Source organism: Neomonachus schauinslandi, chromosome 12, assembly GCF_002201575.2.
Source record: "Neomonachus schauinslandi chromosome 12, ASM220157v2, whole genome shotgun sequence".
NCBI classification, from domain to species: Eukaryota; Metazoa; Chordata; class Mammalia; order Carnivora; family Phocidae; genus Neomonachus; species Neomonachus schauinslandi.
Genome location: NC_058414.1, coordinates 99853104 through 99874868, shown reverse-complemented (window position 1 = coordinate 99874868; position 21765 = coordinate 99853104). Strand labels below are relative to the sequence as shown.

The 21765-nt window shown below is 58.0% G+C and overlaps 2 protein-coding genes across 3 annotated transcripts; one reads left to right on the top strand and one right to left on the bottom strand.

The window, feature by feature from the left end:
- The first annotated feature begins 3456 nt into the window (after nucleotides 1-3456).
- On the top strand, nucleotides 3457-12884 carry SMARCD3 (SWI/SNF related, matrix associated, actin dependent regulator of chromatin, subfamily d, member 3). The gene is made up of 13 exons (XM_044919987.1): nucleotides 3457-3640; nucleotides 6507-6718; nucleotides 8435-8477; nucleotides 9323-9445; nucleotides 9566-9688; nucleotides 9939-10034; nucleotides 10192-10293; nucleotides 10504-10665; nucleotides 11442-11539; nucleotides 11701-11836; nucleotides 12115-12237; nucleotides 12357-12458; nucleotides 12680-12884. The coding sequence occupies exons 1-13, from the start codon at nucleotides 3563-3565 to the stop codon at nucleotides 12731-12733; spliced, it is 1452 nt and encodes a 483-aa protein (XP_044775922.1). The 5' UTR covers nucleotides 3457-3562; the 3' UTR covers nucleotides 12734-12884.
- Nucleotides 12885-12994: 110 nt separating this feature from the next.
- Nucleotides 12995-18662, bottom strand: CHPF2 (chondroitin polymerizing factor 2). Of its 2 annotated transcripts, XM_021692873.2 has the most exons (4): nucleotides 16868-18662; nucleotides 15881-16445; nucleotides 15099-15281; nucleotides 12995-14440 (listed from the first exon to the last, which is right to left on the bottom strand). In XM_021692873.2, exons 1-4 carry the CDS (start codon nucleotides 17146-17148, stop codon nucleotides 13133-13135), a joined length of 2337 nt encoding a protein of 778 aa, XP_021548548.1. In that variant the 5' UTR covers nucleotides 17149-18662; the 3' UTR covers nucleotides 12995-13132. The 2 variants fall into 2 exon arrangements, with proteins under 2 accessions (XP_021548548.1, XP_044775921.1); XM_044919986.1 differs by lacking the exon at nucleotides 15099-15281.
- Between the last annotated feature and the right edge of the window lie 3103 nt (nucleotides 18663-21765).

Below are 21765 nucleotides of genomic sequence, written 5' to 3'. Positions count from 1 at the left end.
GCTCCAGCCGCTGCTCCGGCCCCGGGCGGGCAAGGGCGAGGGAGGGCGGCAGCGGGCCGGGACGTGCTCCCGGCGCCTGGCCGCCCTCCTCTCCCGCGCGGTGCTGGTGATGGGGCGGGGGTGGGGGGTGCGGGGACGCTGAGCCCGTCCCGCCGGCCGCCGCGCATCTCTCCCTGAGCGGGGAGAGGCGCTTTGCCATTTGGTGCTTGTGGTGCTTCGGAGGGAAGGAGAGATGGGGGGACGGCAGGGGGGACTCCGGCTCCGAGCCGCAGGGCGGCCGCCCTCTGCCCGGACACGCGCACGGTGTGCCCGAAGCACGGCGTGGGCCAGTTGGCCGAGGCTAAGGGCCCAGTCGGGCTGGGAGGAAGCCCCGCCCCGCCCCCCGCCAGCTGGAAGCGGGGCTTTCCCTGGACCTCCACCCCACCCCGACCCGAGCCTGTGGCAGTGGCACGGCTGAGCGCTCTTCTGGGGCTGAGCCGTTGGGGATCCTGGCCTTTGTGAGGTGGGAGTCCTGGCTCGGGGCACCCACCCCTGCGCCTCTGCTTTCTGGTCTGAGGGCTCCCCCCCGTGTCTGCCCCTGTAGAAGCAGCATGCAAATGTGCCTGCTGGCTGGTGCCTCGTCGGTGGCACCGTGTGAGTGTCTGTGGAGATGGTGGAGATGGGCCTGTGTGGGCAAATCCAGGTGGCTCCTTGTCCCTCTGGCATTTGCATTGGTGTGTGTGCCTGAGGGGCATGCGCCTGAGGGGCATGCATGCATTATGTATCCGTTGTCAGCGCTGGCACAAGGCTGTCTCCCAGAGAAGTGGCTGGTGGGGGGGACCCGATGCTGGGGTGGCCCAGGACAGAGTTAGCTATGGTCTTGAGTGATACTCACCAGCTCCCTGGGTATCACCAGAGCCTTTGGTCTAACCACCTCCTGCAATCTCCTCCCTTCTGGGACCAGTCCCCTCACAGATGCAGGGTATTCCCACTCTCCTTCATGTCCCTCCCTCAAACTTAGCTGCCCAAGCAGGGGTGCCCATCTGCCTCCTTTGCTGTCTTCTTTACCCAAAAAGCCTCTCCGAGAGTTAAGAACTCTGAGCTTTACACAAAGCCTAAAGGTGTCTGCCCCTGCCCCAATCCCCCAGAACCCCTAAGGTCTGTGGTTTCACGTGTCCATGCTAGAAGCACCCACAGTGGGTGGGGGTGCCCATGGCGACTCAGACCTTCAGGTAAGTGGCAGAGTATGAGCTCCATCCACTGGCCCACTGAGCTTTGGGTGGTTGCACCTGTTAGCAGGCATTTGATCAGAAGTCCCAGTGTCCCAGCATGGGGTGGGGTGGGGAGGATAGTGGGACTTAAAGACCAGTTCCTGAAATCAGGGGGCCGCATTTGGAAAACCAAACCTAACATCTCAGACACTGGTCAGGCAAGTGCCAATTCATGGCATAGCATAGATGGCAATGGGTATTCAAAGAAGAGAAATGTTGGTGCACAGGAGTGGAAGCAGGGAAGGCTTCCTGGAGGAGGTGGGGCCCACACTAGGCTTTAAAGGATGAATATGATCTGGATAGGCAGATGAGCAGTAGTAGAAGGATTCCAGGCAAAAGAATAGTGGGAGCAGAGGCTTAGACATGGGAATGAGTGAGGGGTTTTGGAGGTTAGTGGACAGACTGGAGAGGTTACCTCCCCCAGGTCACCAGTAGCCACCTTCATGGCCTCTGGCGGCCACCCACCCGTTCCCACCCTGCCAGGACCCAGTTTCTGCATGGGCGAGTCTAAGGGGATGCTGGGTAGAGATTTGGTAGGAAGGGGACCTCTAGGTTCCTTGCTAAGCCAGCAGAAAAGGAGGGTTATCCTGGGCCACTCTGGCCTTCCAGAGGACTGACCGTGGGCACCCAACTGGACGGTGACAGGAGCACAACTAGGGCCCAGGGAAATCAGGCTGCAGGCAAAAGCACTCTCCAGGCAGAACACTCCCGTAGTTCTTTGTCTGACCTCTGAAGGCATTCTGAAGGGGTTGAGGGTCAGGATCCCCCAGTGCAATTCTGGGTCTTTAAGGTGTAACTTCAAATAAGTTTTCCAACAAACTCCCCCAGGCATTGCCCCACCCTCACCTGGATGCAGCCGCAGGAGGCACGGAAACTCGACCCACTCTCATCCCAAAGCCCTTGGGCTCTTCCTCCAGAAGGAGGAGAGAGGGGTGTGGCCTTTGGGGGCCTGGGTGGTGCTATGGTTCCCAGCCTGGGGATCTCAGGATTTGCCCCTCCTGTTTCCGGCCCCTCCTTCACCCCAGGGACTGCTAGCTCCCTCCACACTGCCTCTTCTGGGGCTCCCTCACAATCCCACACTTAGCCCTGCTTTCTTTGGGGTCTTGAGGCTGGCCCTACCATGCCCAGCAGCCCCAGCACCTCTGGGTCCCCTACCCCCATCTCATGCCCGGTTCCAAAGCCATGAGGCTCTGCTTGCCTCATTCCCTCTGCCCATGCACCCAAGCACCCACCCCAGCCCCTCGCCTGCCCTCACATTTTCTCTTCCTGTTCTCAGGAGTCGGATCCACCCCTCTTTTCCGAAATACTTCCCCTCTTGCCCTCACTTTCTCACATAGAGACAAACAAAGACTCCCATACCCAGAAATAGACTCACACGGAGCTGTAAGACACAGGCCATGTCCTGCCACACACGCACCCGCGAGCGGGCGCACGCACTAGAGGCTCTCGTGGAGGGAGGCACACAGAGAAGGCATTTGTCTGTGCACGCACATAAACATCCACACCCACAGCCGCCGAGCTGTGCCCACACCAGGGTGCAGACACACACGGCGGGCGAGACAAGGGCGCACACATCTGTGGACGCGAGGGGACACCGCCTCCCCGGGCACACCCACCACTGACGGCCTGGTGCAGGAGGAAGGCCTCCTCCGGGCTCCGGCTCCCCTCCGGATTCCTTCCAGCGAATGTTTCCCTACTTGGCCTGCCAGGTCTCTGGGGAAAGGGCCTCAGAAATGCAGCAGGAGCCGCTTGGGGGACAGTTGGAACTGACTGTTCCCTGCCTGGCCCTGCCGGCGAATTCCCTAACCGAGAAACTATTTGTGGCGAGGGCCCGGGTGGCCGGCGAGCCCCCCGCCACCTCCCCTCGCGTCCCCTCCCCGCGCCGCCTCCCCGCGGCCCTCGGGCGGCCTCCGGCTGCAGTGCCGCTGCCCAGCGCCCGGGAGCCGGGCTCGCCGGCGTGCCTCGCCGCTTATCTGCGCTGTTTGGACAGCGAGGGCTGGAAAGGCAGGCGTTTCTGTCCCCGCCGAGTCAACAGGCAGACCCCGGGCCGCCGGACTATTTCTGTCTTATCAGTGCAGGAATGCGGCAGCCGCGGCGGCGGCGGCGGCGGCGGCGGCGGGCGGGCGGCGGCGGCGTGGGCCGTGGGCCGTCAGGGCAGCCCTGAAGGGGCCCCCTCCCCACTCCGCTCGAGTAGAAGTGTGAGAGAGCCCAGCAGGACTCAGAGGGGAGAGTTGGAGGAAAAAAAAAAGGCAGAAAAGGGAAAGAAAGAGGAAGAGAGAGAGAGAGTGAGAGGAGCCGCTGAGCCCACCCCGATGGCCGCGGACGAAGTTGCCGGAGGGGCGCGCAAAGCCACGAAAAGCAAACTTTTTGAGTTTCTGGTCCATGGGGTGGTGAGTGGGGGAAAGTTAGCGGGGGAGGGTGAGCGAGCTGGCTTGGGCTGAATGGAGGGATGATCGGGAGGGGCCGGGAGGGGGCTCCCGCTCTCCCACCCCTCTGGCAGGGGCGCCACGGCCCCGCGGCCCAGCCCCAAGACTGTGCCGGCGCCCTGGCACTCGAACACGTCGTCAGGCGGCGGGCCGGGGTTGGGTGCCCGGGCGGGGACGGGAGGCGTTTGCGTGGGTTCTTGTCAGGGGCTGGGGGTGGGACTTGGGGACTGTCCCCCCCAAGGGTGTGGGGGGGTCCCCTCTGTACCAGACGTGTGGTCTTCTGTTCTCTTCCTCGTGGGCCCAGGTGTTCCCCTGCCCTGGGCGTGGGGGTGGGGGACACGGCACTGGGTGGGCTGGTTGTCTGCTCATCCGTTGGGACAGTGTCTCTCGGATTGTGTCTCCGGGAGCAAGGAGCAGGTGACCCTGGAGGCGCTGGGAGCGGGAAGCTCTCTGGCTGAACAACCTCTGCATCCTGGCAGGAGGGCTCTGGGGCTTTGCTGATGGCCTCTGCCATCAGGGTCAGAGAGAGACCCTCTCTAGGGACAGACCCCAAGTTAAGGGGTCCGAAGATCCCCTTGGCAGACTCAGCCCACCAGAAGCTGGTGTCCTTAAATCCTCAAAGGTGTGAAGGAAGGGCTGCAGTCAGGGATGTGCGGCCTAGAGGCCAAAGGGGCAGGGCGGCACCTTCCTGCCAGGAGCAGACTTGGAAGGCACACAGGGAGCCTAAGGGAGCCCAGGGCGCCCTGAGGGGCTGGGACCTCAGGCTGAGGCAGCAGAAGCCGGGCTGGGAGAAGCGTGGAGGGCAGCAGAATGGGAGAGGCAGGGGCTGTAGGACTTGCAATGGCTACTGGGGTTGGAGCTGGGTGCAGAGGAGGCAGTCAAGTTGACTATGGCCAAATTTGGTTGTGACCCCAAAGAAGGCATGTTCTCAGCGAGGGAGGCCAGAGTCCCTAGAATCTTGGCCCTTCGTTGGGGTGGTCCCAGTAGCTGGCACAGCCCTCTGGGGGCTCTGGAAGCTTCTTTCTCGGGGCCTCTTCAGCAGATCAGCAAGTATCGCTGGCCTTGAAAAATGGGAGAGCAGCTGATTGGGTAAAGGGGCTTCCCTGGGGCAGCCTGTCCTCCAGTCCCAGAGATCTCTGAGGCAAGTTCCCAGGGGTGCCCACGTCAGTCAGCCAAGTTGCCAGTCCCAACCACGCTGTTGGGTGAAGTCCCTTTAAAAAGGCCCATCTAGGGGAGGGAGGGGGCTATACATGTGGGGGGTTTTGTTTTTGTTTTTAATTTGGCCAACTTAGAGCTTCGGTTCTTGGGTGGCTGTGAGTCCCACCGCTTCACTCCCAGTACCCTATCTGTACTGGTGGGGCTGGGCCTAGGCTCCATTCTGGGCCACCACTCCGGAGATATGAGTGACAGGGTCAGGTGGGGTGGGGGAGGCAGACACATGGACGGGCAGTTTTCACTGTGGGAGAGATGGACAGAGACAGCTGGCTGGCTGGGAGTTAGGGTTAGACCTAGTACAGGGCAAGAGGGACAGGAGGGAGAGTTGGTCACCCAGCTCGGCTCAGGGCTCCTCCTTGTGCCGGGGGGCATCTGCACTCTAGGGGGCAAAGTGGGTAGCGTGTAAAAGGTAACAGGGACACTGGGGGTGCATCCCTTGCTCCCTAATCTCCTTCCTGCTCGCTTTGTCCCCTTCCCACCCACCCTCCACTTTACAGCCTCTCTGGCCTTCCCCAATCCCTGTTCTGGAATCTGGACAAGTGGGGTTTTAAAAGTCTGTGAAACACTTCACTCAGTGGATTTGCATCTCCTCTACATCCCATCTGAGGTGGCAGGGGAGCACACCTGCCTCATCTCGCTCTCCACGGCCCCCTTTGAGCCCTGACTTCCTACCTCACTGGGGCGGGGTGGGAAGTGAAGGAGTTCTGCAGGCGGACAGGAAGGGAGAAATGGATGGAAAGGAAAAGCCGCTGCCTTTGAGCTCTCCAAGCACTCTGGGCAGCCCACCTCCAGCCCAGCTGCCTCCTGTCCTGTCAGAGAATCCTGGTAGGGGGTGACCTCACCAGCTCCTGCTGCCTCCAGCCTTCACCTTAGGAGCAAATGGGGGGGGGGATGGGCTAAGTCGTCAGAGCCCCTGGGTGTGGAGGTTTGGAATCAGCCAAAGGGGGTGTGCTTGGAGCTGAGGGGTCAAAAGCAGGGGCCCAGAGAGAAGGGCGGGTTAAGGTGGGGAGGGCAAGTGCAGGGCAGGACAGCCCAGGAAGTGGACTGAGAAGCAAGGAGTGGAAAGAGGCAGAAGTCCTAGCAGGGAGCTGGGCCTCTAACCCAGATGAAGCTGCAGAGAGCAAACAGTCCTGGCCCCTCAGGAAACGGCGGTTCAGTGCTGCTTTTGCCAGGAGGAGCTGCGTGACCTTGGCTAGGTCGCTTTTCTCCTTGAGCCACGGTTGCCTCATCTGTCAAGTGGGGTTGGAAAGACCCCCTCAGTGTGTCTTGCAGATGAGCATGTGGATGTGAACATCCTTTGAAGAGGTTGAAAGGCGCCATTAATATTCATTTTCGCGGTACCTTCCGCAAATCCGAGGCTGGCGATGCCCAGTGCAGTTGCCTGGCTTCAGTTAGCTTCCTGCAGCGAGACGCAAAGCCCCCTGCGCCAAGCCGCGCGGTTGCGGCGCCCCTGCCCCTCCCACCCCTCGCTCACGCTGGCGGCATCAGGGTCACCGGCCGGGGGGCTTGGGGTGGGAGAGACGCGGCTCACCGCGCCTGGAACCGGGGCCCTGGTCTGACCGGCGGGCGCCAGTTTTCTGCTTCACCTCCGCCCCCGCCCCCGCCCCCCCACCAGCGCCCCGGGATGCCGTCTGGAGCCCGGATGCCCCACCAGGGGGCGCCCATGGGCCCCCCGGGCTCCCCGTACATGGGCAGCCCCGCCGTGCGACCCGGCCTGGCCCCCGCGGGCATGGAGCCCGCCCGCAAGCGAGCAGCGCCCCCGCCCGGCCAGAGCCAGGCCCAGAGCCAGGGCCAGCCGGTGCCCACCGCCCCCGCGCGGAGCCGCAGGTGAGTGAGGCCCAGCGCGGACGGGGGGCGGGCCACGGGACCCCAGGGACGGGGTGGGTGAGGAGCGAGATTGGAAGGAGCGAGGAAGAAGGATCAGCAAGGAACGAGCCGTCCTGGGTGGGATGCCCTCTGGGGAGGTGGGCCGAGGGGGCACTGGTCTGGTTCCTTTGTGTGCCCACCGTAGAGACCGAAGCTGCGGCCGTCGCGCCCTTGTCCTTGTCACCTGCTTCGGTCCTTCTCTCCCCCCTTGTCCCCAGGTTCTGGGAGATGCTTCAGTCTTTGGGGTGGGGGTGGGGCTGGCGGTAGGACCGAGGGCTGAGCTTTAGGGACTGTGTTTCTTCAAGTGTGGCTGTCCAGTGCACCGTCCTCAGTACCCTGGCTTGACTCTTTAAAAGCCCCACTCCAGATATTCTCAATCTGACTCTCTGGCCAGGGGGGTGGAGCCTGGGGATTTGCCCTGTGGGTGGTCTCCTGCACAGTCCTGCTCTCAGGTGATTCCTAGGCACTCAGAGGTTGAAGAGCTGCCAGAATCTGTCCTCGGGACCAGGTCTGCCCCACAGCCACCAGGGACCAGCCCGTCTCCCCGTCTGAGCCAGCTGGTGGCACCCCAAAAGCCCCTGCTGGTGTCTGGCAAGAGAGATGCCCCTCTGGGTTTCACTATTGAACCAAACACACATGCTTCCCTTTGCACACCAGATGGAGTCCTATAAAAGGAGTAATATGGATTTTACCTCAGTATTAAATATTTTTTACACATCAAGGAAAATTCACCATTTATAGGAATCCTATGATGAATTCTTTTGCAAAGTGAATCATCCTTTTATACAGTAAACAAGTTCCTGATTTGTCTTGTATAAATGGAGAGTTTCACATAGGTAATTTCTTCAAAACAAATCAGACCTTTAATGAAAGGTGCTTACCTAGCCTTAGAATAGGCTTTTGGAAGGGAGGGGGCAGTGGTTATCACCACACAGGGATGGTACAGAGCCATCCTCCAGGCTGGGTTCTAATCTCAACTTGCCAAGGATTTTCTGGGGGTGCTTTTGGGAGTCAGAAGCAGCTAGCGGGTCAAGAAGAGTCCAGGTCCCAGCTGCCACCCCAAATCCAGCCTGCAGTCACACCCCACAGGAGAACCCTCTCTCTGGATCCCTCTGGGTGTGTTTCTGGACTCTGTTGGCAGGTGATCCGAGGGCCTGTCAGCATCCCCTTCCAAGTCCAGGGTGCCAGGGGTGCAAGTCCCCACCGGCTTCACCCCCCACCCCCCCCCCCCCCGCTCCAGGGATGGCAGAGGGTGTCTGACACGGCTCCCCTCCCTCTGAGCTCAGGCCACCTTGGGCTGTGCACCCCTGCTTAACAGAAAGGGAAAGTCCTCAGAATCCCTCCTCCCTCTCCTCTGTCGTCCCCCTCCCTAGCTTTTCTCAAACACTTTTGCAGCTTCCCCACCCCCCCCCAAGTCTAAATTTCTCTGGCCTGAGGATATGGTGGGGGTGGAAAGGGGCTCCCGGGCTAGAGAAAGGACGGGGCCACGTCTGCTCCCCACAAGAGGACGGAGCACCATGCCAGACAGCACTGCCGTAGCCCCTTGGGCAGGCAGACAAGCGGGCTGTGGGAACCCCAGCCAGGCGGGTGGAGATGTCGGGATAATTTAGCAGGTGGCCTCGTTACTCCCAGATCTGTCGCCATGGTAACCTGGTTTTTTCTTTAAAAAATGTACAGTGCCAAGAGGAGGAAGATGGCTGACAAAATCCTCCCTCAAAGGGTGAGTGCCTTTCACAGCAGCCCCCCAGCCCACCCCCCACCCTTCGCTGCTCTGCCTCCTCTCCCCCCCACCCCCCCCACCCTGGGCCGCTTCCCCTCCCCCCTTAGGAGCAGAGCTTCAGCGTCACAGCCACTTTCACTTTTTGTTTAAAAAGCTAATTAAGAAGTGGGGCTCCCGGGCCAGAGGGAGGGGGTGGGGCAGAGGGAAGGAGCGGAGCCGGAAGAGGTAGGGTACTGGGCCCAGGGTGCAGTGGACTGAGCTCCAGCAGCCCGCAGACATAAATACAGGTGTGGGACAAAGAGGGCTAGGGGACCAAAGGCTGGCAGGGCGAGTGAAGGGAACTGAGGCTGGCCGGAAGGCCTGGATGTCATAAGTGAACCCAGGCCAAGCTAGGCGTGGGGCGTGGTACAGCTGAGACGTCAGGTGGAGCGACAAGGTGGGGTGGCAGGATAGAGGCAAGAAGCGACACCCTCTGTCTCAGGCACCCCAGGGTCCCAGGCACTTTGCAGACACCCCAGGAAGGTCCAGAGGCCATGTGACAAGGGCAAGGACAAGATGAGGAGGTGAAGCCCTAGTTGCTGGGCTCCGTGGCTGCTGCGGCCGCCCCTAGTGATGAAATGCTTCTCCCTCGAGGGAGAAGCAGCGTGTATCCCTACATGTCGAGGTCCTTTCTGCTGGATACGCAGTCCTGGGGAGAAGTCCCCATTTGCCCTCCCAAAGTTGCATGCCCAGAACCTGGCCAGCTCCCCTCTACGCTCTTTGTACCCTGGGACAGCATGACACGCACATTCCACCTACAAGACTGGCTGAGCCCCTGGTTCCCTGTCTTGCTCCTTCTCTTCCAGATCCGGGAGCTGGTCCCCGAGTCCCAGGCTTATATGGACCTCCTGGCATTTGAGAGGAAACTGGATCAAACCATCATGCGGAAGCGGGTGGACATCCAGGAGGCTCTAAAGAGGCCAATGAAGGTGTCTTGATTTGGGGGCAGGAAGAGGGCTCTCGGTCCTGTTCCAAGAATGAGGAGTGGGATTGCCCCGGGAATGGGAGCACACAGCGTTGGCTCTGTACTACACTCTTTATTTCTACAGCAAAAGCGGAAGCTGCGTCTTTATATCTCCAATACTTTTAACCCTGCGAAGCCCGATGCTGAAGATTCTGATGGCAGCATTGCCTCCTGGGAGCTGCGGGTGGAGGGGAAGCTCCTGGATGACGTACGTCCTGGCCCAGGTCTCTCCAGGTGTCCTGGGGTGGGTATGGGGCTGAGCTGAGGACAGATGAGATGTTTGCACCATGGGTTAGGGAGTCAGCCCCGGCCAGGGGTGGGCGGCCTGAAGAGACAGTCCAGGTGCAGAGGCCTGCTTCTAACCGTGCTGCCCTACCCAACCAGCCCCACCCACCCCCGACTCATCCTGCCCCCACGGTCCCTGTCCTGCCCCCACGGTCCCTGTCCCTCTCCCACAGCCCAGCAAGCAGAAGCGGAAGTTCTCTTCCTTCTTCAAGAGTTTGGTCATTGAGCTGGACAAAGACCTTTATGGCCCCGACAACCACCTAGTTGAGGTAAGACCCAGACCTCTTCTGCCCGGGAACAGCCACCTTTCCACAGACCACCGTCCCTCGGCCGCACGGAGTCCGGAGCAGGGACCACCCGAGCGCCCCTGGGCCCAGCAGCCCAGATGGGCCTGTGAGGTGACCCAGCTGTCCTCTCCCTGGGCAGTGGCACCGGACACCCACCACCCAGGAGACGGATGGGTTCCAGGTGAAGAGGCCGGGGGACCTGAGTGTACGCTGCACACTGCTCCTCATGCTGGACTACCAGGTCCGTGGCCCTCCCCCCACACCCTTGCTCTTCGGGCAGGCCTCGGCTTCAAGGGAGCGCACCCCGAGGGACCCCATGCTCTTCCCAACCTCACCTTCTCCAGAGGCATGTTTCCCAGGAGCCCAATCATCACGTCCCCCGGTCCCAAGCTGCCTGGCCCTGAGCTCTTCCCACTCCCTCGCTTTTATTTTCACGGCCATCTTTTCCCAGCCTCCCCAGTTCAAACTGGATCCCCGCCTGGCTCGGCTGCTGGGATTGCACACACAGAGCCGCTCAGCCATCGTGCAGGCCCTGTGGCAGTATGTGAAGACCAACAGGCTGCAGGACTCGCATGACAAGGAATACATCAATGGGGACAAATACTTCCAGCAGGTACCCTCTCCCCCGATCCCAGGGGTGTGGGGGGCCGGCAGAGGTCCCGATAGGGGAGGTGCCTCGACTAACGGCAACACCCCCTCCCCCACTTCTAGATTCCTGGGTATCACAAATGGTAAGCAGGGTCCTAGTGCAGGCCCAGCCTTGGCGTAGCTCCGCGCCGCAGCCCATCCCTTTTAGCCAAGCCAGTTTAGAAAGATCTGGAACCTTAAAAGGCCAACAGTTTGGGGAACATAGTATTCTTGGCACTTGGGAGTTGGGATCCCTGGGTTCTAGTCCTGGATCCAGACTCCACCAAAGTAGAGATTATTATTCGTAAAGCTGTTTAAATAAACATGGCAGGTAAACCTGAGGAGTCAAATAGCAGTGGGTGTTTACTGAGCACTTGCCGTGTGCCAGGCACTGTTGCAGCGAGTGTGGGCTCACCCACTTAGTTCTCCCAACCACCCTGGTGGTTACCATCCCCACTCTGCACTTGAAGAAACCGAGGCCTGAGAGTTCAGGGGCCTGGCCCGAGGTTGTGGTGTCAATGGAAGAGGCAGGATTTGCACCTCGGCGGCCACAGACCCAGGGCTGGTGCTTTCGACCACTGCACCGCACAGCCCACGTCCTTGTCCTCACTCCACCACCGACCCCCACGTCCCCGGCCCAGCAGCACTGAGGAGTTAGACTTGCTCTTGGCGTCTTGTGGCCGTCCCAGAACGGAAGGATCTAGGGCTGTAGTTACACTCTTTTCAAGCAGATGAGATTGGTCTCTTTCTCTCCTGCTTCAGATTTTTGATTGCCCGCGGCTGAAGTTTTCTGAGATTCCCCAGCGCCTCACAGCTCTGCTATTGCCCCCTGACCCTATTGTCATCAACCACGTCATCAGGTGAGGCCCCAGCTTGCTCCTCAGACCAGGGAATCATTGCAGTCCTGCCCTCCCTCTTCCCCACCCACCCGGTTCCCTCCCACCACCACCGCATCTGCCCCTGGGACCCTCTGGCCTCTGTGGGAGCAGCGCGGATACCAAGGGCTGGACTTCCCTGGCAGCGTGGACCCGTCGGACCAGAAGAAGACGGCGTGCTATGATATTGATGTGGAGGTAGAGGAGCCACTGAAGGGACAGATGAGCAGCTTCCTCCTGTCCACGGCCAACCAGCAGGAGATCAGCGCTCTGGACAGTAAGGTGGGGCCAGAGCCCAGAGCTGGAGTGGGACATTAACCCCGAAATGACAAAATACAGACAAGAAATGAGAGCACAGGCCCATGGAGAGATGAAGGGGGCAGGTGGCCCTTCCCTCGCTACTTAGAGCTCTGCCCATCCCCCCTTCCCCAGGCCTGGACCCCAGGGATTGCCCTTCAAAGGAACAGCAGCAAACCCCTAGCCCGCTGGCCCCCCTCCTCCTTCCCCTTCTCTCCCACATCACCATGGCCAGGTGAAAGCGTCTTTTTTTCTACCTGTAGATCCATGAGACGATTGAGTCCATAAACCAGCTCAAGATCCAGAGGGACTTCATGCTAAGCTTCTCCAGAGACCCCAAAGGCTACATCCAAGACCTGCTCCGCTCCCAGAGCCGGGACCTCAAGGTGAAGGGGACTCAGGGAGCACTGGATGGAAGAGAAGCATATTGGGAAGACAGTAAAGGTGGTTACATGAGGGCTGGAGGGGGTCCGGGCTCTGGGCTGACCCCGCTGCTCCCTCCCAGGTGATGACAGATGTGGCAGGCAACCCGGAGGAGGAGCGCCGGGCTGAGTTCTACCACCAGCCCTGGTCCCAGGAAGCCGTCAGCCGCTATTTCTACTGCAAGGTGTGGACGGGCCCGTGTACCTCAGGCCTCCCCACCCCCCAACCCCCAGAGAAGCCTCCCTTCCCAGCCCTGTCAGCAGCCCTTGCCGCTCCACCAACCCCCTCACCGCACAGGCGCCCTCCCTGCTCCCAGATGCTCTTCCAGGGTGGCTGGGTGGTGGGGACTGGCCTGTCACTCACCGGCAACAGCGTAACCCTGCTACTGCTCTTATTTTCCTCAAGATCCAGCAGCGCAGGCAGGAGCTGGAGCAGTCGCTGGTTGTACGCAACACCTAGGAGCCCCGGCGAATGAGCCCGCTGTGGGCCTCCGCGCCCCGGGCCCTGGCCCCCTGGGGCTCTGCCGCACTCCTCTGCCACCTTCTGGGTGAGGCAGGGGAATGATTAAAGGTCATGCATCTGAGAGCAGACTTGTGTGTCATTGGCAACTGGGGAGGAAGGACAAGGGGAAGGCGGTGGGTCCCTCTGGGAAGACTGCCCACCCCCTCCCTCAGAGTCTTCTCTTTACTCCGTTTCCCCTAGACCTAAAAACAGTTTGGCAGAAGACACTTTTAATAACATTTATCTTATTAAAAAAATACAGCCACAAGCTCTCCATCTGTCCGTCCGTTTTGCCTTGCCCTGCCGGGGCCGCGGCCGAGAGGGGAGCCGCACGGAGGGCCAGGGCCCCGGGCCGAGCTAGGTGCTGTTGGCCTGCTCGGGCTCAAACAGCGCCACGGCGAGCTGCGCCCGGCCCCCCAGCCCCTCCAGGTTGCTGAGGCGGCAGCGGTGGTAGAGCTCCTCGCTGAGCCGTGGGCTACAGTCCCGCAGGGAGAACTTCTGCACCAGCCCTGGCTCCACGGCCCGGAAGAGGTGGAGCCCTGAGAACCGGAGGAAAACATCCATCACCTCCAGCCCCTCCAGGGCTTCCTCCTCTTCCTGGCCTGCCAGTTCACCCGCCAGCCGGGCTCGGGCCGCCAGGTAGTCGGCGTTGTAGAAGCAGCCCTCCGCAGACGCGTGCCGGTCAAACCTGCCTCCTACGGGAGCCCCCCGGGCAGGGTCGGCACCGGGAGGGGACGGGGGGTCAGGGCCGGCTCCCGGGGGCCCTGGCGGAGATCTCTGTGGTGCCAGGGCAGGGTTGAACTCCTGGAAATGCACCGGGAAGAAGGCCTGCCAGCCAGAGATGGCGTTCATTCGGCAACGGTTGAGGACTTCGGGCCCGGGCCTGGTCCACACGGTGGTGAGGAAGAAGAGTGTGTCCACGGGGTGCTTCTTAGAGACCACGTCCATGAGCCGCACCTGGGAAGGGGCCTCTGCGCGCACGGCGAGCCAGGCCAGCCTGGTCCCCGGGTACCGTCGCTCTAACTCGGCCGCTGCTGCCTTCACCCCAACGAATGGGTCTGGGGCCCCTCGGCCACCTTCCCGGGGTCCGTAGACCAGCAGCAGGGTGAGCAGCGCGTGGTCTCGTGGCTCCAGGACACCGGCCGCAAAGGCCTCCAGGAAAGCCAGGGCTGCGGCGGCTTCGGCCGCCGGGAGCGGCAGCACGAGCTGCACGCGGGTGGCCTCCGTGACATAGGGCATGGGCAGGATCTCCACCCGGCTCAGCGGCCGCAGCAGGCTGACCCTGCGGGCCAGGGCCCGCCGGTGCCCGCGCTGCGTCACGGCTTCCAGCAGGAGGTCCAGGGTGTACTCCATGCCCCGCGCCGGGTCGAAGCGCCGATAGCCGTTGAGCAGCCGCTGCTTCTGAAAGCGCAGGCGGGGCTGGTAGCGCCGATTTAGCTGCTCCAAAGCAGTCTCCACGGCGTCACCCACATCGGCCTTGCTGGCCCCCTGCAGTGGGCACTTGGGGGACCCGTCTGCACAGGAGAAGGTATGCTGCTCTGTGAAGTAGTCCCAGCCCAGCACCTCAAATCGAGAGTGTGGTGTGAAAGGGGCCGGGAGCCCGATGGGCCAGCTCAGCCCTGCCTCGCCCTCAGGGGTCAGCACGGTCAGGTTCTGGATCTGAGCCTAGGGTGGGAGGGACGCACAGTTAGGGCCCTCTCGGGAGTCAGGGCCCGACCCGGCTCTAGCGTCCTGGGTTCTGAGCTCTGTCCTGACTCTGTCAACACGTGGTGAGGTGCCCCCGGGCTAATCGTTTCATCCCCTTTCCATTCGTGTCTGTAAAATGCAGAAAGCATATGAATCCTACACACCTTATACAGTTGCTCCGAGAAGGAAGAGGTGGGAAATGTGCTTTTGCAGAGGTTAAAGCCCCGCAGCCTTTCTCTCCCATACCCACAGAATACCTTCTTCATGACCGAACCTTTGCTTTCACCTGCATTCCACCACTCACAGCCACGATCCACTGGAGCGTTCTTCCACGTCTACCCTTGGGCTTTTTAAGGACAGTGCTAGAAATCCAGGGACTTCTAGGCTTCTGCGTCCCCAGTGGAGGGGCACTAAAACAATCGTGTCTAAGCACTGTACTGAGCCCTAATCCTCATAGTGCACCTGCAAACCCTTTTAACTCCATCCAGGTCGGGCCAGGAGCTTCTCTTACGATTGACCTGGGTGCCCATGGGCCCCTTCTCCTTGGAGAGGTTTACACTTAGGTGTGGTCAGCCTCCCCGCTCACCCAGCTGCCCACTCACTGGGAGCTGACCTCCATCCGCGGCCCCAGGCTCACCTGCAGTTGCTCTATCTCGCTGTACGCCCGCTCCAGCTCCAGAGCACTGAAGCGCTTATGCAGCCTGTACATGAGGGCTCCCTCGGAGACGGGGTGCACTGCGAAGGCACTCAGGAAAGCCGAGCTCCCCTCCTTCTCAGGGTCCCTATTTTTGGCCAGTTCAAATGAACGATACTGCTGCCCCTAAAGGGACCAATCAGATCAATCAAAACCACACACGGAGGGCTGCCTGTCCCCACCACCCCTAACCGGACTCCGCATTCACCCCTGTTGCTGCCACAGAACGGCGGGGGGGAGCAGGAGCTCACTCCAGTGTCCCCTTAAGCTTGGCCTGACTCTCACCAGACTTGGGAAAAAAGAATGTGAAGTAGGCAATTAAGGATGCCCTCTTTGCCCAAAGAACCGCACTGTTTGAAGAGAATGAAAGCCATGAGCCAGAAAATGCTCCCCGACTCTGGTTTACCTTACTTCTCCAGGACAGTGGCCATCTCTAGGACATTCCCAGATCGTTTATGACTGTGCATGTGTCCGGGGAGGGGGCAAAGGGTACGGGGGGCAGATGGGAGGAGCTGGTGAGTAGGGGCACCTTTCTACCTTGCCCAGAGGGTCCCTGACAAGATGCCACTTTCGACAGCCCGAGGGTTCTAAGCCAGGGTCAGTGCCTAGGAAGGACAAAACCCCAACGCACTGCTGGGAAGGAGCCAGCAGCACCCACCCTGGAGACCAATCACTCAGTCACTACGAATTGTCGGGGACCGAGATGGACTTGAAAGGGCTGTCACCTGGTGCTGGGAGACACAGCCGATGCCCAGAGAGTCGATGAGGCAGCGGCCAAGCCACTCATCAGGACGGGCACTGAGAATGTCTCCTCGGCAGCCGTCCAGATGGGGCCGCAATCGAAGCAGGAGACTCCGTGACAACAGGTAGCCAAAGCCCCCGTGGCAGTACCGGGCCTGCTCGCCTGCGCCAATAAACTCCTCGGCTCGGCCCAAGTACAGGTCTTGGTTGATGCTGAGGTGGCCAGCAAGGGCTGCCAGGCGGGGGGCCTGTACATACGTGTCATCCTGCATGATGAAGAACCAGTCGTAGTCGGCCCCAAAGTGTGTGTGGAGATGGCGCAGGGTCTCTGACATGAGCCAGGCTGGCCGTTCGTCCCCGTGAGATACCACCTGCATTCCTGCAGGAGTCCGCGCCCCTCGCTGCCCCGTGAAGTACAGTAATCGGGGGAAGTGGTGGGCCACTGTGCGGTTGACAGCCACAGCCAGAGTGGACAGGGTAGCCCTGGAGGTCAGGACAGCCACCAGCAACCGCTCCCGAGAGCCCAGCTCTGTCTGGATATACCGAGTCCTGCGGAGGGACCAACAGGCCAAGGGTCAACTCCTTAATCTTTAGGAGCCCAGTTTGTCCAGCATATACGTCGCTCTAGGAATGCAGAGAGGAGGGACCTCCTCATTGATATTAATGAGCTACTCCAGTGAGCATCCACTGACACTGGAATTCATTTGAGGAGGGGTCTGCTAAGGATGGACTGGATGATTAGGTGGTTAGATGCAATTCCTGCCCTGTTTAAGAACATCCAACACAAATTTAACACCAACGGGCAAGACTTTCTTAAACCTGAGAAGGGAAAAATAGGAACAAACCATGATGGGTAATAAGGCAAAGAATTGTTCGAGGAGCCTAACACTGATCACCAGTGAAGGCAGAGGCAAGGCCTTAGAGCCGCGCATAAGTGGGGTCCGGGGACCATGTACACACACAGCTCTCACCTGAGCACCTTCTTATAGGGCTTGTTGGGATCCCTGTAGTAAGGGACAATCCGGGGTTTGAAGTCTTCATCACTTTGGTCGAGTCCAGTTCTTGAGTCTGGATTATGTGGCACTCCTGGTTCCCCCACAGCTTCTACACAAGGATCTTCTCCCTCACCCTGGATCCAGGAAACCCGTAAGAGGCTCAGGCTGCATCCCAGAGACAGCCCTAGGATGAGGGGCAGTGCTGGTCGAAGCACAGCCAACAGGGAGCTCAGTCGCATGGTGGTAGGCCCTGCCATACGTATGCCCCAGAGGGCACAGCTTCAAGGATCAATCAATAGGTTGGATGGGTATTAGGCCAATAGTAGGCCTGCAGTTTTTAACCAGGAAACCTAGGGTCAGTGAAGTCAACGACAGAGCAAGCTGTGCTTGCTTCCAGGCCCAGCATCCCCAGGAAGCGTATGGCTGGGCTTCAGTCCTCGAGGTGCCAGATTTAACCCTCAGTCTAAATGGCAATACATATTAGAGTCAATTTCACCCATTAATGGGATTATGGTCTGTCTTCCAGAAAGAGGAGGGAACAAAACTTAATCCTGCCAAATCTAACCCAAAATGAAGGACTACACACATCTGTAGACCGGATCTAAGTCGATACAGCAGCAGCTGATATAGAAAGGGTTGGGGAAAAGCACACACTCCATCAAAGTAACAGCCTCAACAAGAGCCTTCGTCAGTAGGCCTTTTTCAAAGAGCACCTGGCTGAGAGCACGTTTCTCACTCAATTCACTGAAGGGGCTGCCGACTAGCTATTGAAGACTAGCTACTGAAGGCCAGCACGGGGGAAGGGTTAAGGGCCTCTTTCTACTCTACTCCTGAGTGTTAAGGAAACACACAGCTACTAGAGTAACCCCTCCTCCCAGGCGAGAGTGGTCAAGAGCCTCTGCCATGGTGCGCAGTTCTGCCCACCCACAGGAGGTGGACAGAGACGTGACTCAGCACTGAGAGCCTCTCAGAGGAGCACAACGGCTGATGGAACCATGCTGCGGGGCAATTCTTCTCTGAATCCCAGCTGCTCAGAGGCTGGTGCCGTCCACCTTCTTCTGAGAGGAGACAGGAAGCGAATGACAGTAACTCTGGCTGTGTAAGAGCAATTCAGCGTCTGGTTTTACCGGGGCCCCAGGTACCCAAGCCAAACCAAAGTGGGAGGACGAGAAGCAGCTAGAGACGACACGGGGATCCTGTGAAAGCAAACGGAGGCTCGGCTGGCTTCGGACGTGACCGCTGCCAGGACGAGCGCCGCCGCTCTCCCTCTCAGCGATCAAAGACCAAGTCCAGTCCTAGAAGGAAGGCCCAACGCGAGTTTTAGCTGTTAGTCTCAAAACAGAAATAAAACCGGCTGCGTCACGGAACTGTCGAGGAGGGGCTGGGGGACTCAGCTCGGTTTGTTCGGGCGGAGGGAATGGAGGTCGCGGCTGGGCGAGGAAGTCAAAGACCCCGTTATCAGGCCCGTCGGCGGGGCAAAGGCCCTGCCTGCGCCAGCGGGCGAGGGACAGCAGGCACACCCGAGTCCCACAGGCGGAGGCCCTGCAGCAGGGCCAGGGGAGGCGGCGGACCGGTAATGGGCAGCCCGGTGTGGCCGATGCGGCCAGCGCCGTCCAGGGGAGCAGGGGCGAGGGCGTGGGGTGGGACCTGCTCCTGCCGTCGGGAGCTGCGCCCCTGTCGCCCCTGCAGGGGGAAGGGCGGGGAAGGGGGAACAGACCCCGGTGCCCGGCCGAGGCGCCCGCTCCGCCGCTGCAGCCGCTGCCACCTCACAGCCCGGCCCGCGCCTTCCTCTTCCGCTCGCCGTCAGTCCCGGTCTCTATGGTGACAGCATCCGGTCGCTCGCCCCGCCTCCGCCCCCGGTGGTCTCCCCGCCCCTTCCGCGCACCGCGCAGCCGCCGCGGGGATGACGTGGCGGCCCGGCCAGGCACCGGCTCCGAAGAAGAGGCGTGCGCCCCACAGACGCTAGTACGGGTGGACCGGGAGGCGCTCCGCATCTTCAAGCTCAACTTTTGTCTGCCTTGGAAATAAAATGCCCTTCGCCTCAGTGGGCGCGGTTCTGCCTCCTCGACGACTTCTCCCGATGGGCTTCGGAACCCCATCGTCCACTGAGTTATTTCAGAAATGTTGTTTGCCTACCAAGTTGCAGGCCAGCATTGAAAGTATTGAGTGAGGGACGCCTGGGTGGCTCAGCCATTGAAGCGTCTGCCTTCGGCTCAGGTCATGATGGCAGGGTCCTGGGATCGAGCATCGGGCTCGTTGGTCAGCAGGGAGTCCGCTTCTCCCTCTGCCTGCTGCTCTTCCAGTTTGTGCGCGCGCTCTCACAAATAAATAAATAAAATCTTGAGGAAAAAAAAAAGAGAGAGAGAGAGAGAAAAGAAAAGAAAGAATTGAGTGAACAAGTGGTGGGCGAGGCGGGCATGGTCCCTGCCCTCTGGGAGCTGAGGGTTGAGAGAGACAGACATTAAACACACACTGACATACCAAAAATATGAACAGGTAGAAAGGAAATCACAACCTGTCATAAGTATCATTGCAGAAAGTAGAGACCAGCAGAAAAACATGACAGGAAGAATTAAATTAGATTGGGAATTTGGGAATGCTGAGATCCAAAGATTGAGTAAGTTACCTAGGCAAAAAGTGGAGAGGAGTTTTCTGGGCAAAGAGCAGAGCACATAGGACCTGAAAGAGGAAAGACACTGCCCTAGTGAAGAACTGGGAAGGCCAGGGCCAGCTAAAGTCCGATGAGAGAGGCAAAAAAAGCCCAAGGGGAGGCTGGAGGGCTGGCCGGGCCTTCCAAAGAGCACAACAGGTTTCCAACAGGGAAGGCACATCCCTAATAGGCAATTTGCAAGTGTATGAGGGGGGCAATCTCCTTTTATGGTTGAGGGGAGGAGCCAAGAATGCTACAAATCCTGCACTTTGCAAGACTGTCACACAAGAGGAAATCACCCAGCCCACACAGCTTTCAAATGTTCTCCTAAAAGTTCATGTAAGTGGAAAAAAAAGTTATAATTAACTAATCCTTGAACCTGTGTTTTATTTTTCAAAACATTTTATTTATTTATTTGGCAGAGAGGGAGAGCACAAGCAGGGGGAGCAGCAGGCAGAGGGAAAGGGAGAAGCAGGCTCCCCGCTGAGCAGAGAGCCTGATGTGGAGCTCAATCCCCGGACCCCAGGATCATGGCCTGAGCCTAGCCGAAGGCAGACACCACCCAGGCGCCCCAAGAGCCTGTGTTTTATATATAAAAACAAAGTAATTTTGCAGGGTTGTAATATGTGCAGAATTTTCAAGGAATGTATCATGTAAATGGAAGGAAGATAATACTTTGTTTCATTCAGGAATTTACTAAGTTACTATTTTGGAGAACTGTATCACAGACAGCAGTGTCCTCCTGGCGTTCTGTCTGTATTTGTACTGTCACGTTCAAGGTGATCCTATATGCAGGTACAAACATATGACTAATTATGTTTTCTAGCATAGTGAAATAACAATCACTGGAAAGTCTCTCCTTTTTTTCTGTTATGGTTAAGACACAATAATTTTTTTTAAATTTATGTGTGTAGTTAGGTTATATCATCTATGAACTTTATTTCAAAATAGTAAGGAGGTGTTATTAAAAAAAAGTTTGCTATTAAAAGGGAACACTGGGGCTGGTAGAGTTAAGAACCATCATTCTAGGAAGTATATAAGATAGAAGTTACCAGCATTTGTTTTCCTTTACTGTGTTTTGGTCTTTATCCTCAGTTAGACTGCAATTTGATCTCCCCTGAGCAACTGGCACATAATAAGTGGTAAGTGAATGATTTGTTAGAATAGACCCTGGGAAGCAGAGTAGGGATGCTTACCTTGACTCTGGAAGATACAGGTTCCAGACCAGCATTGTCCAACAAAAATATAATGTGAGCTGTATATGTAATTTAAAATTTTCACATTTTTAAAAAGGAAAAAGAAACAGATGAAATTAATTTTAATAATATATTTATTATATCATTAAACATATCAAAATATAATTTCAACATGTAATCAATATAAAAAATTGAGATATTTTACATTTTTTCCCACGGACAATCTTTTTCTTTTTTCTTTTTTTAAATTCCAGTATAACATATAGGGTTATACTAGTTACAGGTGTACAATATAGTAATTCAACAATTACATACATTACTCAGTGCTTGTTATAAGTGTAGTCTCTCCTTTTTCTTAAGATTTTATTTATTTATTAGAGAGAGAGATGGTGAGCAAGAGCACAAGCGGGGTGAAGGGGCACAGGGAGAGGGAGAAGCAGGCTCCCTGCTGAGAAAGGAGCCGGATATGGGGCTCCATGGGGGGGAGGGAGGGGGGGGAAATGGGGGGGCAATGGACAGGATTGAGATCATGACCTGAGCCAAAGGCAGACGCTTAATGACTGAGCCACCCAGGTGCCCCCTGATAAGTCTACTCTTAATCCCCTTTACCAGTCTCACCCATCCCCCCACCCACCTCCTCTCTGGTAACCACCAGTTTGTTCTCTATAGTTAAAAGTCTGTTTTTTTGTCTTCCTTTTTTGTTGTTGTTCATTTTTTTTCTTAAATTCCACACATGAGTGAAATCATATGGTATTTGTCTTTCTCTGACTGACTTATTTCAGTTAGCATTATACCCTTAGATCCATCCATGCTATTGCAAATGGCAAGATTTCATTTTTTATGGCTGAGTAATATTCCACTGTGCATATATATCACATTTTCTTTATTCATTCATCTATCTGTGGACACTTGTGTTGCTTCCGTATCTTGGCTATTGTAAATCATGCTGCAGTAAACGTAGAGGCACATATATCTTTTCGAATTAGTGTTTTTGTTTTCTTTAGGTAAATACCCAGTAGTGGAATTAC